Below are 14,526 nucleotides of genomic sequence, written 5' to 3'. Positions count from 1 at the left end.
TAAAGAGCTCCCTCCCAGAGCTGCTAGTGACGCTATGTGTCTCTCTGAGGTCATAGTCATATAAATGTAGACATACAATCGATGTAATGGAGAACTTGTATAACTATGTCTAGTAGATTTAGTAATGAAAACTTCTCGATGATGTTATCTTCTATATATTATGTTTGTTATGCTGCTGGGATATGACCAATATTGTTAGCAATTCAATAGTAGTCTTTTTTAATTCCAAAAAATCAGTTACTAGCGTGGCAAGGACACGCCATAGGTACAAAACACCTGTGGCTCTTTCTGGCTCGCCACATGTGTGTCAAAACTTGTGGCGTGCAAGTGAACATGACACATATACAAATACCAGTGATGCGACAGCAGTAACATGTTAAATCCACATCACTAAGGGTGATTTTGACGCGTCACTGTAAAGCTTTTCTCTATAGTGAAGTGTATGAATTACGATGTAAATCTGACTGCATGACTCAACCAGCAAAACCCGATCTTTAAAACATTAAACATGTAGTACTTAGCTGTCTCCTCGTCCTCGTATTCTGGGTAGGATGATTCTTAGCCTGTACGCCATTGAAATAGTGCGCATCGTTTTCCAAGTAGTCATGTGAAATCCAAGTCTGTCTAGCACGGGGTACATTTGTCCAGAGGAATATATATTGGTGGATCCACTTTTTCAATCTTTGACCATCGACAAACCGTTGAGATCACGGCCGGTTTTTGTGCTGCGTCCAGCTGAAATCTCCAAAACAGAACAACGAAAAAAACAGATCGCCGTGCATGCATCAGAGATGAGATGAAACATTCATGGCCAGGAAACAATGATCCTGACATCACGGGTAAGCTGATTTGACCTCGCATCTGGCAAAAAAAATCTCATGGGGTAATTCTTGTTCCTTGCCACAATTCAACACCCCTTCCGCTTTGTTTTCTCTGCACCAACATCATTCATGGCACCAGGTTATTCTTCAGACGATTATGTGGATCGACTGAATCAGCAGTCGCCAGGTGATTCTTGAGAATCTTTAGTGAGATCGAGTTTCTCTGGTTCATTCGTGGATGATTTAACCGTATTCTGGCGGTAAAACTCTGGCCTGCCTTCCTTCCTTCCTTCGGCGTGCTATTCCCTTGGATGGTGGTGGAGAGGAAGATGCAGCCTTTGCCCCCACCGGAGCACAGGAGGGTGTTCCGCTTCGTCACCTTCCTGGCCCTCATCCTTCTGGCCTTCTCCTGCTGGGCTCTCGTCAACTCCCGGATCAACAATGCAATCCTGATAGCCGACGCCAACAAGACGCCATTGCTCACCGGCGATGAGGATAACAGACCGCATAACAATGACGGTGACCATCAGACGTCCATCCCGGCATCTGTGCCGGTCAACAGTGATCCGACGGTGAGTGCTGTCAGGATGAGCGGTCCGATGGTCCGAGAGACGCCGTTGGCCGCAGCGGGAGGAGGAGAAGGGAGCGAGGGATCATGCGACGCGGAGAGCGCGCAGCTCAGGGTTTACATGTACGACCTGCCCCCGGAGTTCCACTTCGGCATGCTCGGGTGGGACGGGAAGACGGCGTGGCCAGACGTCCGGGACGCCCGCGCCGTGCCGCACTACCCCGGCGGGCTGAATCTGCAGCACAGCGTCGCGTACTGGCTCACGCTTGACATACTGTCCTCCACCCTGCCCGGCAATCTGAGCAGCAGCAGGCCGTGCGTCGCCGTCAGGGTGACTAACGCCAGCCTCGCCGACGTCTTCTTCGTGCCCTTCTTCGCGTCGCTGAGCTACAACCGGCACTCAAAGCTCCGGGGAAGGGAGAGGGTGAGCATGAACAGGGTCCTGCAGGCCGAGCTGGTGAAGTACCTGATGCGGCAGGAGGAATGGAGGAGGTGGGGCGGCAAGGACCACCTCGTCGTCCCGCACCACCCCAACAGCATGATGGAGGCCAGGAAGAAGCTCAGCGCCGCCATGTACGTACTCTCCGACTTCGGGAGGTACCCGCCGGACATCGCGAACCTGAAGAAGGACATCATCGCTCCGTACAAGCACGTGGTTCGGTCTCTCGGAGACCACGACTCGCCGGCGTTCCACCAACGGCCACTCCTGGCTTACTTCCAAGGCGCAATTCACAGGAAAGATGTGAGTGGCGTTCCTCTGCTTCTCTTCTATGTGCTCTGTCATGGTGAGCTGCTACTGTATTAACATTTTGGCGATTGCAGGGTGGGAAGGTTCGTCAGAAGCTGTACCAGCTTCTCAAGGACGAGAGAGACGTCCACTTCACCTACGGCAGCGTCCGGCAGAACGGGATCAGGCGCGCCACCAAGGGCATGGCCTCCTCCAAGTTCTGCCTCAACATCGCCGGCGACACCCCTTCCTCCAACCGCCTCTTCGATGCCATCGTCAGCCACTGCGTCCCCGTCATAATCAGCGACGACATCGAGCTCCCCTTCGAGGACGTCCTCGACTACTCCGAGTTCTGCGTCTTCGTCCGCGCCTCCGACGCCGTCAGGAAGGGATTCCTGCTGCGCGTGCTCCGAAATGTAACTCGGGACCAGTGGAACGCCATGTCCAGAAGGCTCAAGGAGGTGGCTCATCACTTCGAGTATCAGTACCCTTCGCGGCCAGATGACGCTGTTCAGATGATCTGGGGAGCCGTGGCTCGCAAGATGCATTCTCTCAAGCTGCAGCTTCACAAAAGCGGTAGGTTTCAAAGAACACATTCAGAATCATGAATGAAGTACTCTAGCTATTCAGAGCTACCTTGTGATACTGTTCATGGTCTGGGGAGCGGTGGCTCCCAAGATGCATTCTCTCAAGCTGCAGCTTCACAAGAGCGGTAGGTTTCACATATCGCATTCAGAATCATGAAGTTCTAGATTTTCAGAGCTGCCTTGCAATTCTGATCCTAAGGCAGAGTTAGCAAAGCCTCATCATTAGATAAATAACACACTTTGACCAGTGTGGGTGGTAGGGTTTTATGTTCATTTTGCAATCCAGGTTCCAAAGACATGTGCTACTGATCTTTTGAGTTTTTATCAAATGTACCAATGATAGGTGAGTTCCCGTTATGTCCTACAATGGAAATCGATCCCACTGTGGTGGGTTTAGCGTGAAAAAAAAAACAATGACAGGTGAGTAGTTGCCAAGGTTTTGGCTAATTATAATGTTTCAGTTCTTTTAGAGGTGCTTCTCTAGCTCTTTTGTATTCGAAAAGAGGAACAGTCTTTATTTAAGTGTTGTAGAATGTCAAATTGAGGACATCTTTTGGGATCATAGCCCCTGCTGAAAGGTAAAAACAAACAGAAGTAACAACGATACCTGTAGCCTAATTGTGTTTTTCCCTCAAGTTTAAAAAAGTAAGTAGAACCACTTCAGATGATCTGGGGAGCGTTGGCTCGCAAAAAGGACGAGTACCCTTCGCAGCCAGATGATACTGTTCAGATGATCTAGGGAGCAGTCGCTCGTAAAATATATGCATTCTCTCAAGTTGCAGCTTCACAAGAGCGGTAGGCTTCACAGAACACATTCAGAACCGAAATAAGAGCATCTCCACCGATGCGCCCCATAGCGGCTCCGATAGCGTTTTGGGGGTCGGGTGCGAAAATAGGCTCACACCGGCACGCCCCAAATAGCGCCGGTGCTTTTTCGATCCCATAGAAGTGCCGGCAACCCCGTGCCGACCCCTTCGTGAAGGGCGTGAATCAGGTGCGCCGGCGCCTCGCAACACGAAATTTTTTGGGCGTGGGAACCGCCGTGACGCCAGGGCGCCGTGCAGGAGATTTACCGCCACGACGCCAGGTTGAAAACTCTCCCGCCACGGCGCCACGCGGGAGGTTTCCCGCCTCGCCACCGGTCTATATTATCCCTCCCCCCCCCCCCCCCCGCCTCATTGGTGCAAAAATCTAAACCCTAAAAAACACCATAATGTTCGATGCGTGGGAGGAGGCGGCGCTAGAGGCAGACGTACAAGTCGTGGAGGAGGACCCGCAGCTCGCAGAGTACGAGGCATGGGAGGAGGCGACGCTAGCGGCGACCGTAGATGCATACGAGCGGTCGGCGGTTGATGCAGAGCGGCGTCACCAGGAGGCAGAGCGGTAGCGCCGGTGGGAGGTGCGCCAGCAGCTGGGGTGGGAGCAGCTTGCGTTGTGGCGGTTGATGCGGGAGGAGCAGCAGCGTCGGGATGAAATCTACGAGCGGCGGCGTTTGGTAGAGATGTAGCTGCAGCTACGGAGGCAGGAGGTGGAGCACCGTCAGTGGTGGGAGGAGCTGGAGCAGCAGTTACGTCAGGAGGCGGTGGCCGCGGATAGAGCCGCCTACTTGACGTTCGTGGCGGAGAGAGCAGCAGGAGATCGACGACGGAGGAGCAGGGGAGAGAGCATCGGAGAGAGCAGCGGGCGATCGTCCACCTCCATAGAGCCAGGTGACCAGTAGGTAGTAGGCTAGAAATGAAGCAGGTTTCACATGTCATCGGGGATCGATGAGTGAATAATGTTTTACTTGGATTTGTCCTAAAACATTATTCAATCCTCGATCCTGAATGACATGAAAATGAAACTACAAGAAAATATTTAGTTTATCTTAAAAAAACTCCTATCGGGACCGCCAGTTTGGGGGCGCCGGTGTGGGAACAGCACCCCAAATAGAGGATGCAGTGCCGGCGGCTCCCCATACGGCAGTGCCGCTCCTCTGCCGGCGACTATTTGGGGAGGCACCGGTGGAGATGCTCTAAGTGGGAGTTAGCAAGCGCCTCATTACATAAATAACACACGTTGACATGTGAGGGTGGTAGGGTTTAACGTTCATTTTGCAATCCAAGTTGCAAAGACATGTGCCGCTGATCTTTTTCAGTTCTTATTAAATGTAGCAATGACAGGTGAGTAGCGGTCAAGGTTTTGGCTAATTATCATGTTTCAGTTCTTTTAGAGGTATTTTCTCTTCCACATTTGAAAAAACGAACAATGTTATGTGAGGCTTATAAAATGTCAAATTGAAGACATCTTGTCCGATCTCACACCCTGTTAGCAAGTAGAAACAAACAGAAGTTACAATGATAAGTGGGTTGTCTTGATTTCTAAATTTTTAGCAGCCCTTACTATTTCCCTCGAGTTTCAAGAAGTAAAACCACTTTGAGATGACGTTGTACAGATGGTCTGCGGAGCTGTGGCTTGCAATTGCAAGATGCATTCCCCCAAGATGCCTGCTTCACAAGAACGGTAGGTTTCAGAGAACGCGTTCATAATCATGAAGTTCCTAGATTTTTAGAGCTAGCTTTGCAGTTTTGATCCTAAGGCGGAGTTGGCAAGCTCAGCATTAGATAAATAACACGTGTTAACCCATGTGGGCGTGGTAGGATTTTCCGTTCATTTTGCAATCCAAGGTACAAATCTTGTGACTTTTTATCAAATGTAGCAATGACAGGTGAGTAGCAGTCAAGGTTTTGGCTAATTATAATGTTTCAGTTCTTTTGGAGGTATTTTCTAGCTCTTTCACATTCGAAAAGACAAACACTGTTATATGAGGTTATAAATGTCAAATTGCACACATCATGTGGGATCTCCGCCCTTGCTAACAAGTGAAAACAAACAGAAAGAACAAGGGATGTAGCCTAATTGTCTCAAATTCTAAATTTTTATCAGCCCTTACTATTTCCATCAAGTTTCAAAAAGTAAGTAAAACCTTGAACTTCCTGATGACTCGACGAACTTTCAACACATGTTTGGTAGCGGAGCAGAACCCCTCCGACCTCTTCTTTCACTCATCCTATTTGGATCAATTGTGATGGAAAGAGAGGTTGGCAATATTACTTTCAGCAATCATCCATGGCATATTCTCAAGTATCTCATCCTTTTTGTTGCCTCCTGGGGATGATACTACGAGCGGAATACTTTTTCCAGTCATCATGCTTGTCTTTCTTCATTCCATGGATTTAAAATCTGCGCCCAAGTTTCAAAAATCTGAGTCCACATGGCCACATCAAATCGTCATTTCTCCATTCAGTTTTAATCTGTTTTATTTAGCAACGTGGAACACTTTCCTCAGCATGCCACAGTTGTGAACAATAACTCACACTGCTCTCTAACATGCACCACCACGACAATAGACAGAGTTGAGATACATCATAGCTACAACCTGTACCCTGCCTCCTATGAGGATTGTAAAACAACTCTATCTTTTCAATGCAATGAAACACAAAAGTTTTTTGCGTTTTCTCGAAAAAAACAACTTTGGAGTTCAGGCAGTCAAAAATATCTTTCAGGACCAAGTTTCATCTCAGCATCACATGATCGTCAACTATCATACTGGTAATCATGGTGGTAGCACAACAGCAAAAGAGTATCTTCATCAACTTGATTACGCAACACAGACGAGTAGTGTCAGTGGAAGTCTGGCTGGCCTGTGGACGTGAGGCAACGATGTAACATCCTGCTGTTAGGGTTCACACGCTTCGGTGCTGTTATGACTTCTGTGATCGGAAGGTAGACATAGTGATTGTTGCAGATGCAGGAGGTGATACCACTGAAGCCAGCAAATGCTGCATGGACCTGCAGGCAAGGCAAAATCACATTTTTTTCATATAACCAGACTGTGGCAGTTCAAAAAGATGCACAGCTAGGTCATTCAGGAAAAGAAGTGTTAAACTTACAGCGTTTTGTCCAAGTACGGTGCACAAAATTGCATCAGATGCATTGGCACGACATGCCCGTACCATGTACGTTGGATCAATGTATTTTACATCAGCATGAACGCCGATGCCCTTGAAATGCATCTTAATCTGTGGAGTGTAATCAATGTTACTAAATTATGGCGTAAGAATGACAACCTCTATAATGGAAGTGAGTAACAGTTAGATAGAAGTACAAGATAATGCAGTTTACAGACCTCTAACAAGCAAATGGAAATGCTAGTATAAAAGAAAACGGAATGGGTCACGTTACAGCAAAATTCAGTGTCATCGCCATCATTTAAACTTCTACTTTATGACAGAACAGCCTGTAAATTATGACATCCATGCCAAATACAAACCTTTTGTTGCATGTGAACACCAATGTCACTAAGTATTAAATTCCCTGATGCATCAGTTGCACCTGAGTTTTGCAATAATTCCTGTAATAAAAAGTAAGAGATGTAAACCTTCGGTTCTCATTTACAGTAGTTTGCCATCGTTTTATGGAATTAAAAAGAGCCAAAGGCTAAAGACCACAGTGAATTTTAGCTTACTTGTCCTGCAGCTTCCGCAACACAAACCACACAGAATCCCTTGGTCTTCAATAAATGCTCAAGGTGCTGTAAGACACCACATTCTCCATCTAGTGTGAAAGGGACCTTTATTCATACAGTAAACTTCTGTTGGACATCCGTGAATGAGAAGAACTGGTAGATTAAACATCAGTGCAACGTTTTACAAACCTCTGGTATTAAGCAGACATCAACCTGCCCACTTGAAAGGGAAGCATGCATTGCAATGAAGCCGCTGCTTCTTCCCATTAATTTGACCAAACCAATACCATGGTATGCACTACGTGCCTAAAAACAGTAGTGATTCATAAAGTGAAACGAGAGTATTCAGATGTAGGATCTTTCGCTCCACTTTTCAGCTCTTAATCATTAGCTATTTTAAAACAGCCTAGCACTAACAATCAAGGAGGAGGAGGAGAAAATTCCTTTCGGTTATGATGTAATAATATGTTTTTGATCTTTCCTGCATTTGCACCTTTCTAGTTTCTACTGTACCATGTACAAATCCCTGTATTAATATAATATATACTGCAGAATGGTTCGCCCAGAAAAATAATAGAAAAACATCACCAGTCTACCTCTATATAGGCGGAGTTAACGGCCCGTTGAGCTTCTTCAACAGCTGTATCAAAACCAAATGTTTTATCCATCAAAGGTATATCATTGTCAATGGTCTTTGGAACTGCTACAACTGAAACTTTTAGCTTTCTCTTACGGCACTGCAATTGTAGGGTGAAATGGAATAAAGTGAGCGTGAAGAAGACACATAGTAAGCAACTTTCGGTGTGATGAATCTTGTGGGTAAGATGAAACAGAATGAATGGTGGGGGGTTTCTAGTTTCTACATATGTGCATGTGCACTTATCTTGATTCGAACGTAGGCAAGGTTCCTCTTTTTCCACAAAGGTTCATGGGCTAATATGATATCAAATGAACGAATGAAAGTTGAAAAGAAATGTGAAGACATAAGAACCTCATCATGTATAGCATTCGCTCCTGCATGGGTACCATTTCCACCAAGCACAAAAAGCATATCAATTCTTCTGGCCTACACAAAACAGTAATTGTTTTTAAAGTGACCTATGATTATTTTAACATAACCATGAAGATAATCAGATTGCTTACCTGTATACTATCTACAATCTCACTAGTTTTAGCTCCTCCACGGGAGACTCCTAGAAAACTTCCACCAGCAAGATTAATATTCTCCACTATACGACGTGAAAGCTGGATGTGGATGGTGTTACAAAAAATTAAATCTGAGAACATCATGAACGGTAAATTTTTTATGGGTTTACAAGACGAGCGTTCTTACAGGCATTTCTTTTAGGCCCTTCTCAAAAAACCCACGATAACCAAATGGAATTCCAACAATATTCTTAACTCCATATGTCTCTAAGGTGAATACTACCTGCAAATTACAGAAAATATTTGCTAAACTGCATCAACATTTCAAGTTAGATTTTTAACGCTCAGATCGTATTCAGGATAAGGTGACACATATAAGTACAATATCAATCTTATGTGGTGATGAAACTAGGCCCGCTTTTACCGGTTTACATTAGAAAAAATTAGTGTTGCACACGTAATAACTTGTGCATCAAATTTAATGAGCAAGTTTTTATTTTGTGTGGCTAAATGGAGAAATTCTAGGATACGCAAATCTTCACAAGTGGGTTTTCCTGGGAAAACCCTAATGCTAAAGTGTTTCATAACTGATTAACCTTATTCAAGTTAAAGTTCGCAATGAATACCAGATTCAAGTAGCAAAAGGATAGGCAGAAATGTTAGCAATATGGAATTGTTTGAACAATGGTACAAGACAAGGACCTGTCTGATGACATCATTCAAACCAGGGCAGAGACCTCCACAAGTAACTATAGCAGCTTTTACTTCCACTGGCTCATAGTATATGTCTTTACGAGGTCCTGCACGATGCACCCTACAAGAAGCTAGTTATCACTGCCCCACGCTCATAGTAACAGTTCGTCCGTTGTTGAAAAACAAGGCTAAAGTCAACTAGCATAACATAAACACACATGTGAAGAATGATGGTATCCTTATGGCACTGAGAACTAATAAACTCACAAGCTAGGACTAGAAGATACTATACCATTGCTCCACCCAGCTACAATCAGGATCAATGCACTCAGCTCCAGCAGAAGTAGGGGAGGAATAATTTATCACCTAAGGTAGCAATGGTATGTTGTAAGTTCTCAGCATACCAGGAAACAAATAAAGCTGTTTTTACCGAACTGCATGTTTCTTTAGGTGCTAACATGTAGTCATGATGTGCATCACAAAAGTTAGTTGGTGAGTAAGCAAGTGTAGTCCATTACATACATCACATTAACATAACAAAACTTATAATTATCTCCATTACAGAATAAATGTTCTAAAACAAGTGCAGCAAACCTTTTAAACTTTGATGACTAAGATACAGAAGTATATAGATTCACCATACGAGAATAGAAGTAGTTGTCTTCCATGAAACATTATTTGTAAACTTTTTTTTTTACAACTTTCAATAGTTATTATCATAAATTTAACATTCAATGCTATGCATGGCATTTGCTCCAATGATACCGAGACCCAGCTGCTGCAACGGGACTAATTGAATTCAACCATCTTAGTGATTTCTCTAAGCCGTGAGATGTTAAATATCAAATTAACTATTAAGTATTCCTATGATGCACCAGCAAAGGATTTCTGCAGAGTACTAACCTTCATAAGTGCTCGGTCATCATTGTTCACGTAACCATTCCACATGTCCATAGGTGTACTACTTTCGTCACGTGTAGGAGTTCTGCCAGAGTAATATCAGACAGCGTTGCATAAGAAAATGGCATGCTACTAATTTATTAGTTTAGAAGAAAGAGACCAAAGAAGAGGGGCGCACAAAACCTTTTTTTATTGAGTGAGAATGTAGTTGTCCTTGGTTTCAAGTCATATATATCAGTAATATGTGGCAGATTAAAACGCTCATCCCAGTCTTTCTGAAACTTCTGTTTCCAAGATGGATCACTGAAATCTAGCTCCGCTTTCGTGGAAGTAGCTTTAACACATAATGGAACAGGCCTTTTTGTATTCTTGCTTTTACATTCTTTGGTATTTGAATGAGAATAACCATATAAAAACTGATCCCTTGTCGGATGCAGCCACTGCTGCAGTGTATTACAAAATGTGCCACTTGTCTTTAAAGCAGCAGCCATCCAAATTCCCAACTAAGGACAGCCAGTTCACAGTGGTCCTACAGGTGCTCTGCAGATCAAATTCCAGATTTACATTTGCATATGCAGAGAATGCCCACAAAAAAAAAGTTATAAACAAGCTGAACAGTTCGATCCAATGCTGGAAAGTAATAACCAACACTATACACATAGTTTATTGCATTGTAAACTAAGGAAGGGAGAAGACACATAATAGGAAAATCACGGTGTACATGTTGTTTCAGAAAGAATTCAAGCTTCCAATCCACCTCGACCCCAACTCACTCATACTGGTGAGTACTCGCACTCAACCTTTAGAGAGGCCTAACAGGTACCAGATAGTTCAGGAAGCCATGTCTGTACTCTTACTGTATCCACACAACACATTCCTAACGATTGAGGAGTGTACATCTCGATTCCTTGAGATAAACCTCCCGCAAGAAAAGGTTCCTTGAGATAAATTATAAACCATGGATCGTGTCAAAATTTTCATTAAATGCCGCAACGAAACATCATCTGGCAGCACTAAAAGAGTACGAACCAGTGGCAACTTTTCAATGTGGTGTGATATGTGAAGCAAACTCAAACATGTAGATCTTAGCTGACTAATAATACGGTCACCTACACAAATCGAACTCCAAGTCACAGCCACCAAGTAACAATCCGGCAGAACCTCACAAGTTCAATAATATATACTTCGGCTTACATAGCCAATCCTCAATAACTTCTCGAAAGCAGACTATCTGTCTCGCCTCCCTTAATGTGGTGGCCTACTTAATATGGGTTAGGTGCTTTGGAACCATCCAATCAGGAAATCGATGGACCAGATCCCTGATCCATCACAGCAGATACCGCAAATACCAGTGTGCATACATGCATGGAATGAAGCAAGGTGGAGGAGAATGGGGTAGATAGTTAAGACTCCATTGGAACTATACAGCCCTAGCGTTTCCCGATCGGAATCCTGGTCCTCAGAAGTCAGAAGCAAGTACAGCGCTCCTAACTTAGCCAAATCGAGACCTCACTAGTCCCCGTCGGGGAAGGTTAACTCATGCTATATACCGCAGCCGCTTCCACACAGCCGTGGACTGAAATCGATGGAGCAAGCACGGTTTGGGTTCTTGAATCTTAGCAGAGAAAGTGAGGCCTGACACCAAGCTCGACCGCGAGGAACCACACCGGCCGGCGATTTGGGCCGGAGAGATTCAGCAATGCAGCAGTAGGAGGGAGGGGAGGGGAGGAGACGAGCACGCACGCACCTGCCCTGCTGCTGCGATTCCGAGGGAGCGGCGAAAAACCAGGAAGAGAGAAAGGGCGGTGTCCTTTCTGCCCCCTCTTTCTTTGCTACCCTTTCTGGTTAGTTTTTTCCTCGGTTTCGGGCGCGGCGGAAACTGACAGATGCGACCGGTACATCCGCTAGAGATGCGAATGCGATGCAGTGCCGTTGGCCGTTGGGCTTTATTTTTTCTTCTGATACCACTGCTATCGAGATATTTTAGGAGCAGTTTTCCTTCTTTAACCGTGAAATATATCATCCGGGGTCTGTGGAGGTGGACCATTGCCTACAGCTCTCTTCGCTGCTCCTCCATCGTTGATCTCCCACTGCTCTCTCCGCCACGAACTTCAAGTAGGCGGATCTATCCGCGGCCACCGCTTCCTGACACAGTTGCTGCTCCAGCTCCTCCCGTCACTGACGGTGATCCAACTCCTAACTCTGTAGCCGGAGCTGCATCTACGCCAAACGCCGCCGCTCGTAGACTTCATCCTGACGCTGCTCCTCCTCCCGCATCAAACGCCGCAGCGCAAGCTACTCTCACCCCTGCTATCGGGGCCCAAAACGCTATCGAGGTCGCTATGAGGCGCGTCAGTGGAGATGCTCTAACTCGCGGTGAACGCCTTACTCCACAAGCTCAGAAAAATGCACTCAATTAACTCAGATTTGTTTTGTTTGTGCCAAAAATAAGTCCACCAATCTATTGATAATCATTTATAGTAAGTACAAATAACTTCGAAAGTAATAAAAAAAATATAAAGTAGTCTTTAGAACAGCTAGTGTACATTCACTAGCGCGAGCCGAAGCGCACCGTAGTTCTCGCCCTTACATTACTAGAGCCGGACAAAACTTATTGTAGTACAGTGTTTGGATAATGAGTTTGTAGAGAACTCCTTTGGGAAGGGGCACCCCAAAGGGAACACAAGTCGCAGCGCTAGCATCCCCAAGTTGCAGCACCACCACCGCCTGAAACCCTAGCTACGCCGCAGCCCTGCGTCACCGTTGCCGCGCGTCATAGTCGTGACATCGCCCTCGTCTCGCCGACGCTCCATCAACGTCGACCAAAAATTTAGAGCATGACAACCCTTGGTGATCCTCCCTCTCTCTCTCTCTCTCTCTCTTGGACGCGGAAGCGCTACCGAATCTCTACCCGCCATCTAGATCCAGTCTAATCGATGATCGCGGAAGCGCTACCGGATCTTCATCGACACGTTCCCCACTTCGACGGTGTGCCTGATCAAACTTTGACACGGGTGTCGCTTATCCCATATATGTGGTTACCGTGGGGGTGTTGCACGTGCGACACTTGGATCGTGGAGCCATTCGCGGGATAATACATCTCCTCGCGACTAGACTAGTCGCAGGGATCGACTCGATATTCATCAACCTCGCCATCGAACACTTCCGCTAGTTCGATCTACGGGGTACGTTCCGTTACCTCCGCTCTTGCATAAAATCTTGGTTTTATGGGTAGGAATGTTTTGTTTTTACTATACACGTTCCCCAACAGAAGGCACACATGGGAGCACCGCTGTTGGCTTTTCGAGGAGCACCTCGCAATCATCATCGGCGTACTACACCGAGAGGTACGCCCAGCAATCACTCTTGCAAATGTGGTTCTCCTCCCCAAGATAGGCGAGAGCGAGGCACCCGCCGATCCCAACGCCCCCTTTTCGCATGTCATAGTGCCTTGATGCTAGGATCTCGACTTGACCTCAACCACTCCTACACCGGCTCGCCTGCCTTACCCGTAGCCTGTTTGATCCCAGCGAATTGACGCCCGCCATATGTTTGAGCATATGTCGGGGGTGAGCTATCAACTGCGATGAGGTACTAGTCCACCACAATATCATTGTGAATGTGCATAATTCAGGCATGTGTTTGAGTATTTGCATTTGTGTGCATAAGCCATGGTCGCCAAAAGTCTTAAGCAACATGATCCATGGCTGTGGTTACCACCACGCCGAGCTCGTCCACGATACTCAAGATGGTTATGAGGACAAAAGGTGGAGATCGACTTGGTTGATGTTGAGACTGATGCCGCCACTGGCAAGAAGAAGAGGAATGAGAGACGTGGTTCGAAGTGGAAGATTTGGTTGCACGTGGTGGTGGCCGGAACTTGCATTTTTCGTATTAGGATGAGTAAGACTTTGAATTTCTATCCCTATTGTGACTTCAAATTTATTTTTTAGGTCTACAATATGTATTGGGGTCGGCCATATTAGGAGTACCGGTGTGGGCTGCCCCTTCCAATACAAACTCATCATTCTCTACAGCCTCCGATATTGTTATGACGATGTTTCTGAAATTAATATTATCAGCTTTCGAGCACTTATCAGGCTTCTGCTTTGGTGAGTGATGACCCACAAGTATAGGGGATCGCAACAGTCTTCGCGGGAAGTAAAACTCAATTTATTGATTCGACACAAGGGGAGCCAAAGAATATTTGTAAGCCTTAACAGCGAAGTTGTCAATTCAATTTGCACACTGAAACAGACTTGCTCGCAAGAGTTTATCAGTAGTAACAGTTTTATAGCAGTAGCAGTAGTGAAATATCAGTAGCAGTGTAACAAAGACAGCAGTAGTGATTATAGTAAACAGCAAGATTAAAATATTGTAGGCACAGGGATGGATGAATGGGCGTTGCATGGATGAGAGAAACTCATGTAACAATCAAAGTAGGGCATTCGCAGATAGTAATAAAATAGTATCTAAGTACTAAACAATCCATAGGCATGTGTTCCATAATTAGTCGTACGTGCTCGCAATGAGAAACTTGCACAACATCTTTTGTCCTACCAGCCGGTGGCAGCCAG

General features: G+C 45.7%; 2 protein-coding genes across 3 annotated transcripts; one reads left to right on the top strand and one right to left on the bottom strand.

The window, feature by feature from the left end:
- Window positions 1–676: 676 nt before the first annotated feature.
- Window positions 677–3,172, top strand: LOC127301681 (probable arabinosyltransferase ARAD1). 2 transcript variants are annotated; one of them, XM_051331952.2, is made up of 3 exons: window positions 677–839; window positions 961–2,131; window positions 2,212–3,172. In XM_051331952.2, the coding sequence occupies exons 2-3, from the start codon at window positions 1,133–1,135 to the stop codon at window positions 2,722–2,724; spliced, it is 1,512 nt and encodes a 503-aa protein (XP_051187912.1). In that variant the 5' UTR covers window positions 677–839; window positions 961–1,132; the 3' UTR covers window positions 2,725–3,172. The 2 variants fall into 2 exon arrangements, with proteins under 2 accessions (XP_051187912.1, XP_051187913.1); XM_051331953.1 differs by having other exon boundaries at window positions 677–883.
- Window positions 3,173–5,957: 2,785 nt separating this feature from the next.
- Window positions 5,958–11,851, bottom strand: LOC127301680 (ATP-dependent 6-phosphofructokinase 5, chloroplastic). The gene is made up of 14 exons (XM_051331951.2): window positions 11,697–11,851; window positions 10,133–10,489; window positions 9,953–10,034; window positions 9,342–9,415; window positions 9,059–9,170; window positions 8,544–8,639; window positions 8,354–8,455; window positions 8,202–8,276; window positions 7,807–7,947; window positions 7,400–7,516; window positions 7,211–7,315; window positions 7,016–7,096; window positions 6,636–6,764; window positions 5,958–6,534 (listed from the first exon to the last, which is right to left on the bottom strand). Exons 2-14 carry the CDS (start codon window positions 10,438–10,440, stop codon window positions 6,367–6,369), a joined length of 1,590 nt encoding a protein of 529 aa, XP_051187911.1. The 5' UTR covers window positions 10,441–10,489; window positions 11,697–11,851; the 3' UTR covers window positions 5,958–6,366.
- Between the last annotated feature and the right edge of the window lie 2,675 nt (window positions 11,852–14,526).

This window comes from Lolium perenne, chromosome 7, assembly GCF_019359855.2.
Source record: "Lolium perenne isolate Kyuss_39 chromosome 7, Kyuss_2.0, whole genome shotgun sequence".
Classification (NCBI taxonomy): Eukaryota; Viridiplantae; Streptophyta; class Magnoliopsida; order Poales; family Poaceae; genus Lolium; species Lolium perenne.
This window is presented reverse-complemented; position numbering and strand designations above follow the sequence as displayed.

What these genes read in the sequence shown, in the direction of transcription:
- LOC127301681 (XM_051331952.2), top strand. Translation starts at nt 1,133, where the DNA reads ATGGTGGTGGAGAGGAAGATGCAGCCTTTGCCCCCACCGGAGCACAGG. An exon ending in GCGCAATTCACAGGAAAGAT is followed by an intron (nt 2,132 to 2,211) that starts GTGAGTGGCGTT and finishes TGGCGATTGCAG; the next exon opens with GGTGGGAAGGTTCGTCAGAA.
- LOC127301680 (XM_051331951.2), bottom strand. Translation starts at nt 10,440, where the DNA reads ATGGCTGCTGCTTTAAAGACAAGTGGCACATTTTGTAATACACTGCAG. An exon ending in AGGGCCTAAAAGAAATGCCT is followed by an intron (nt 8,456 to 8,543) that starts GTAAGAACGCTC and finishes ATCCACATCCAG; the next exon opens with CTTTCACGTCGTATAGTGGA. An exon ending in TTGCGGAAGCTGCAGGACAA is followed by an intron (nt 7,097 to 7,210) that starts GTAAGCTAAAAT and finishes TTTTTATTACAG; the next exon opens with GAATTATTGCAAAACTCAGG.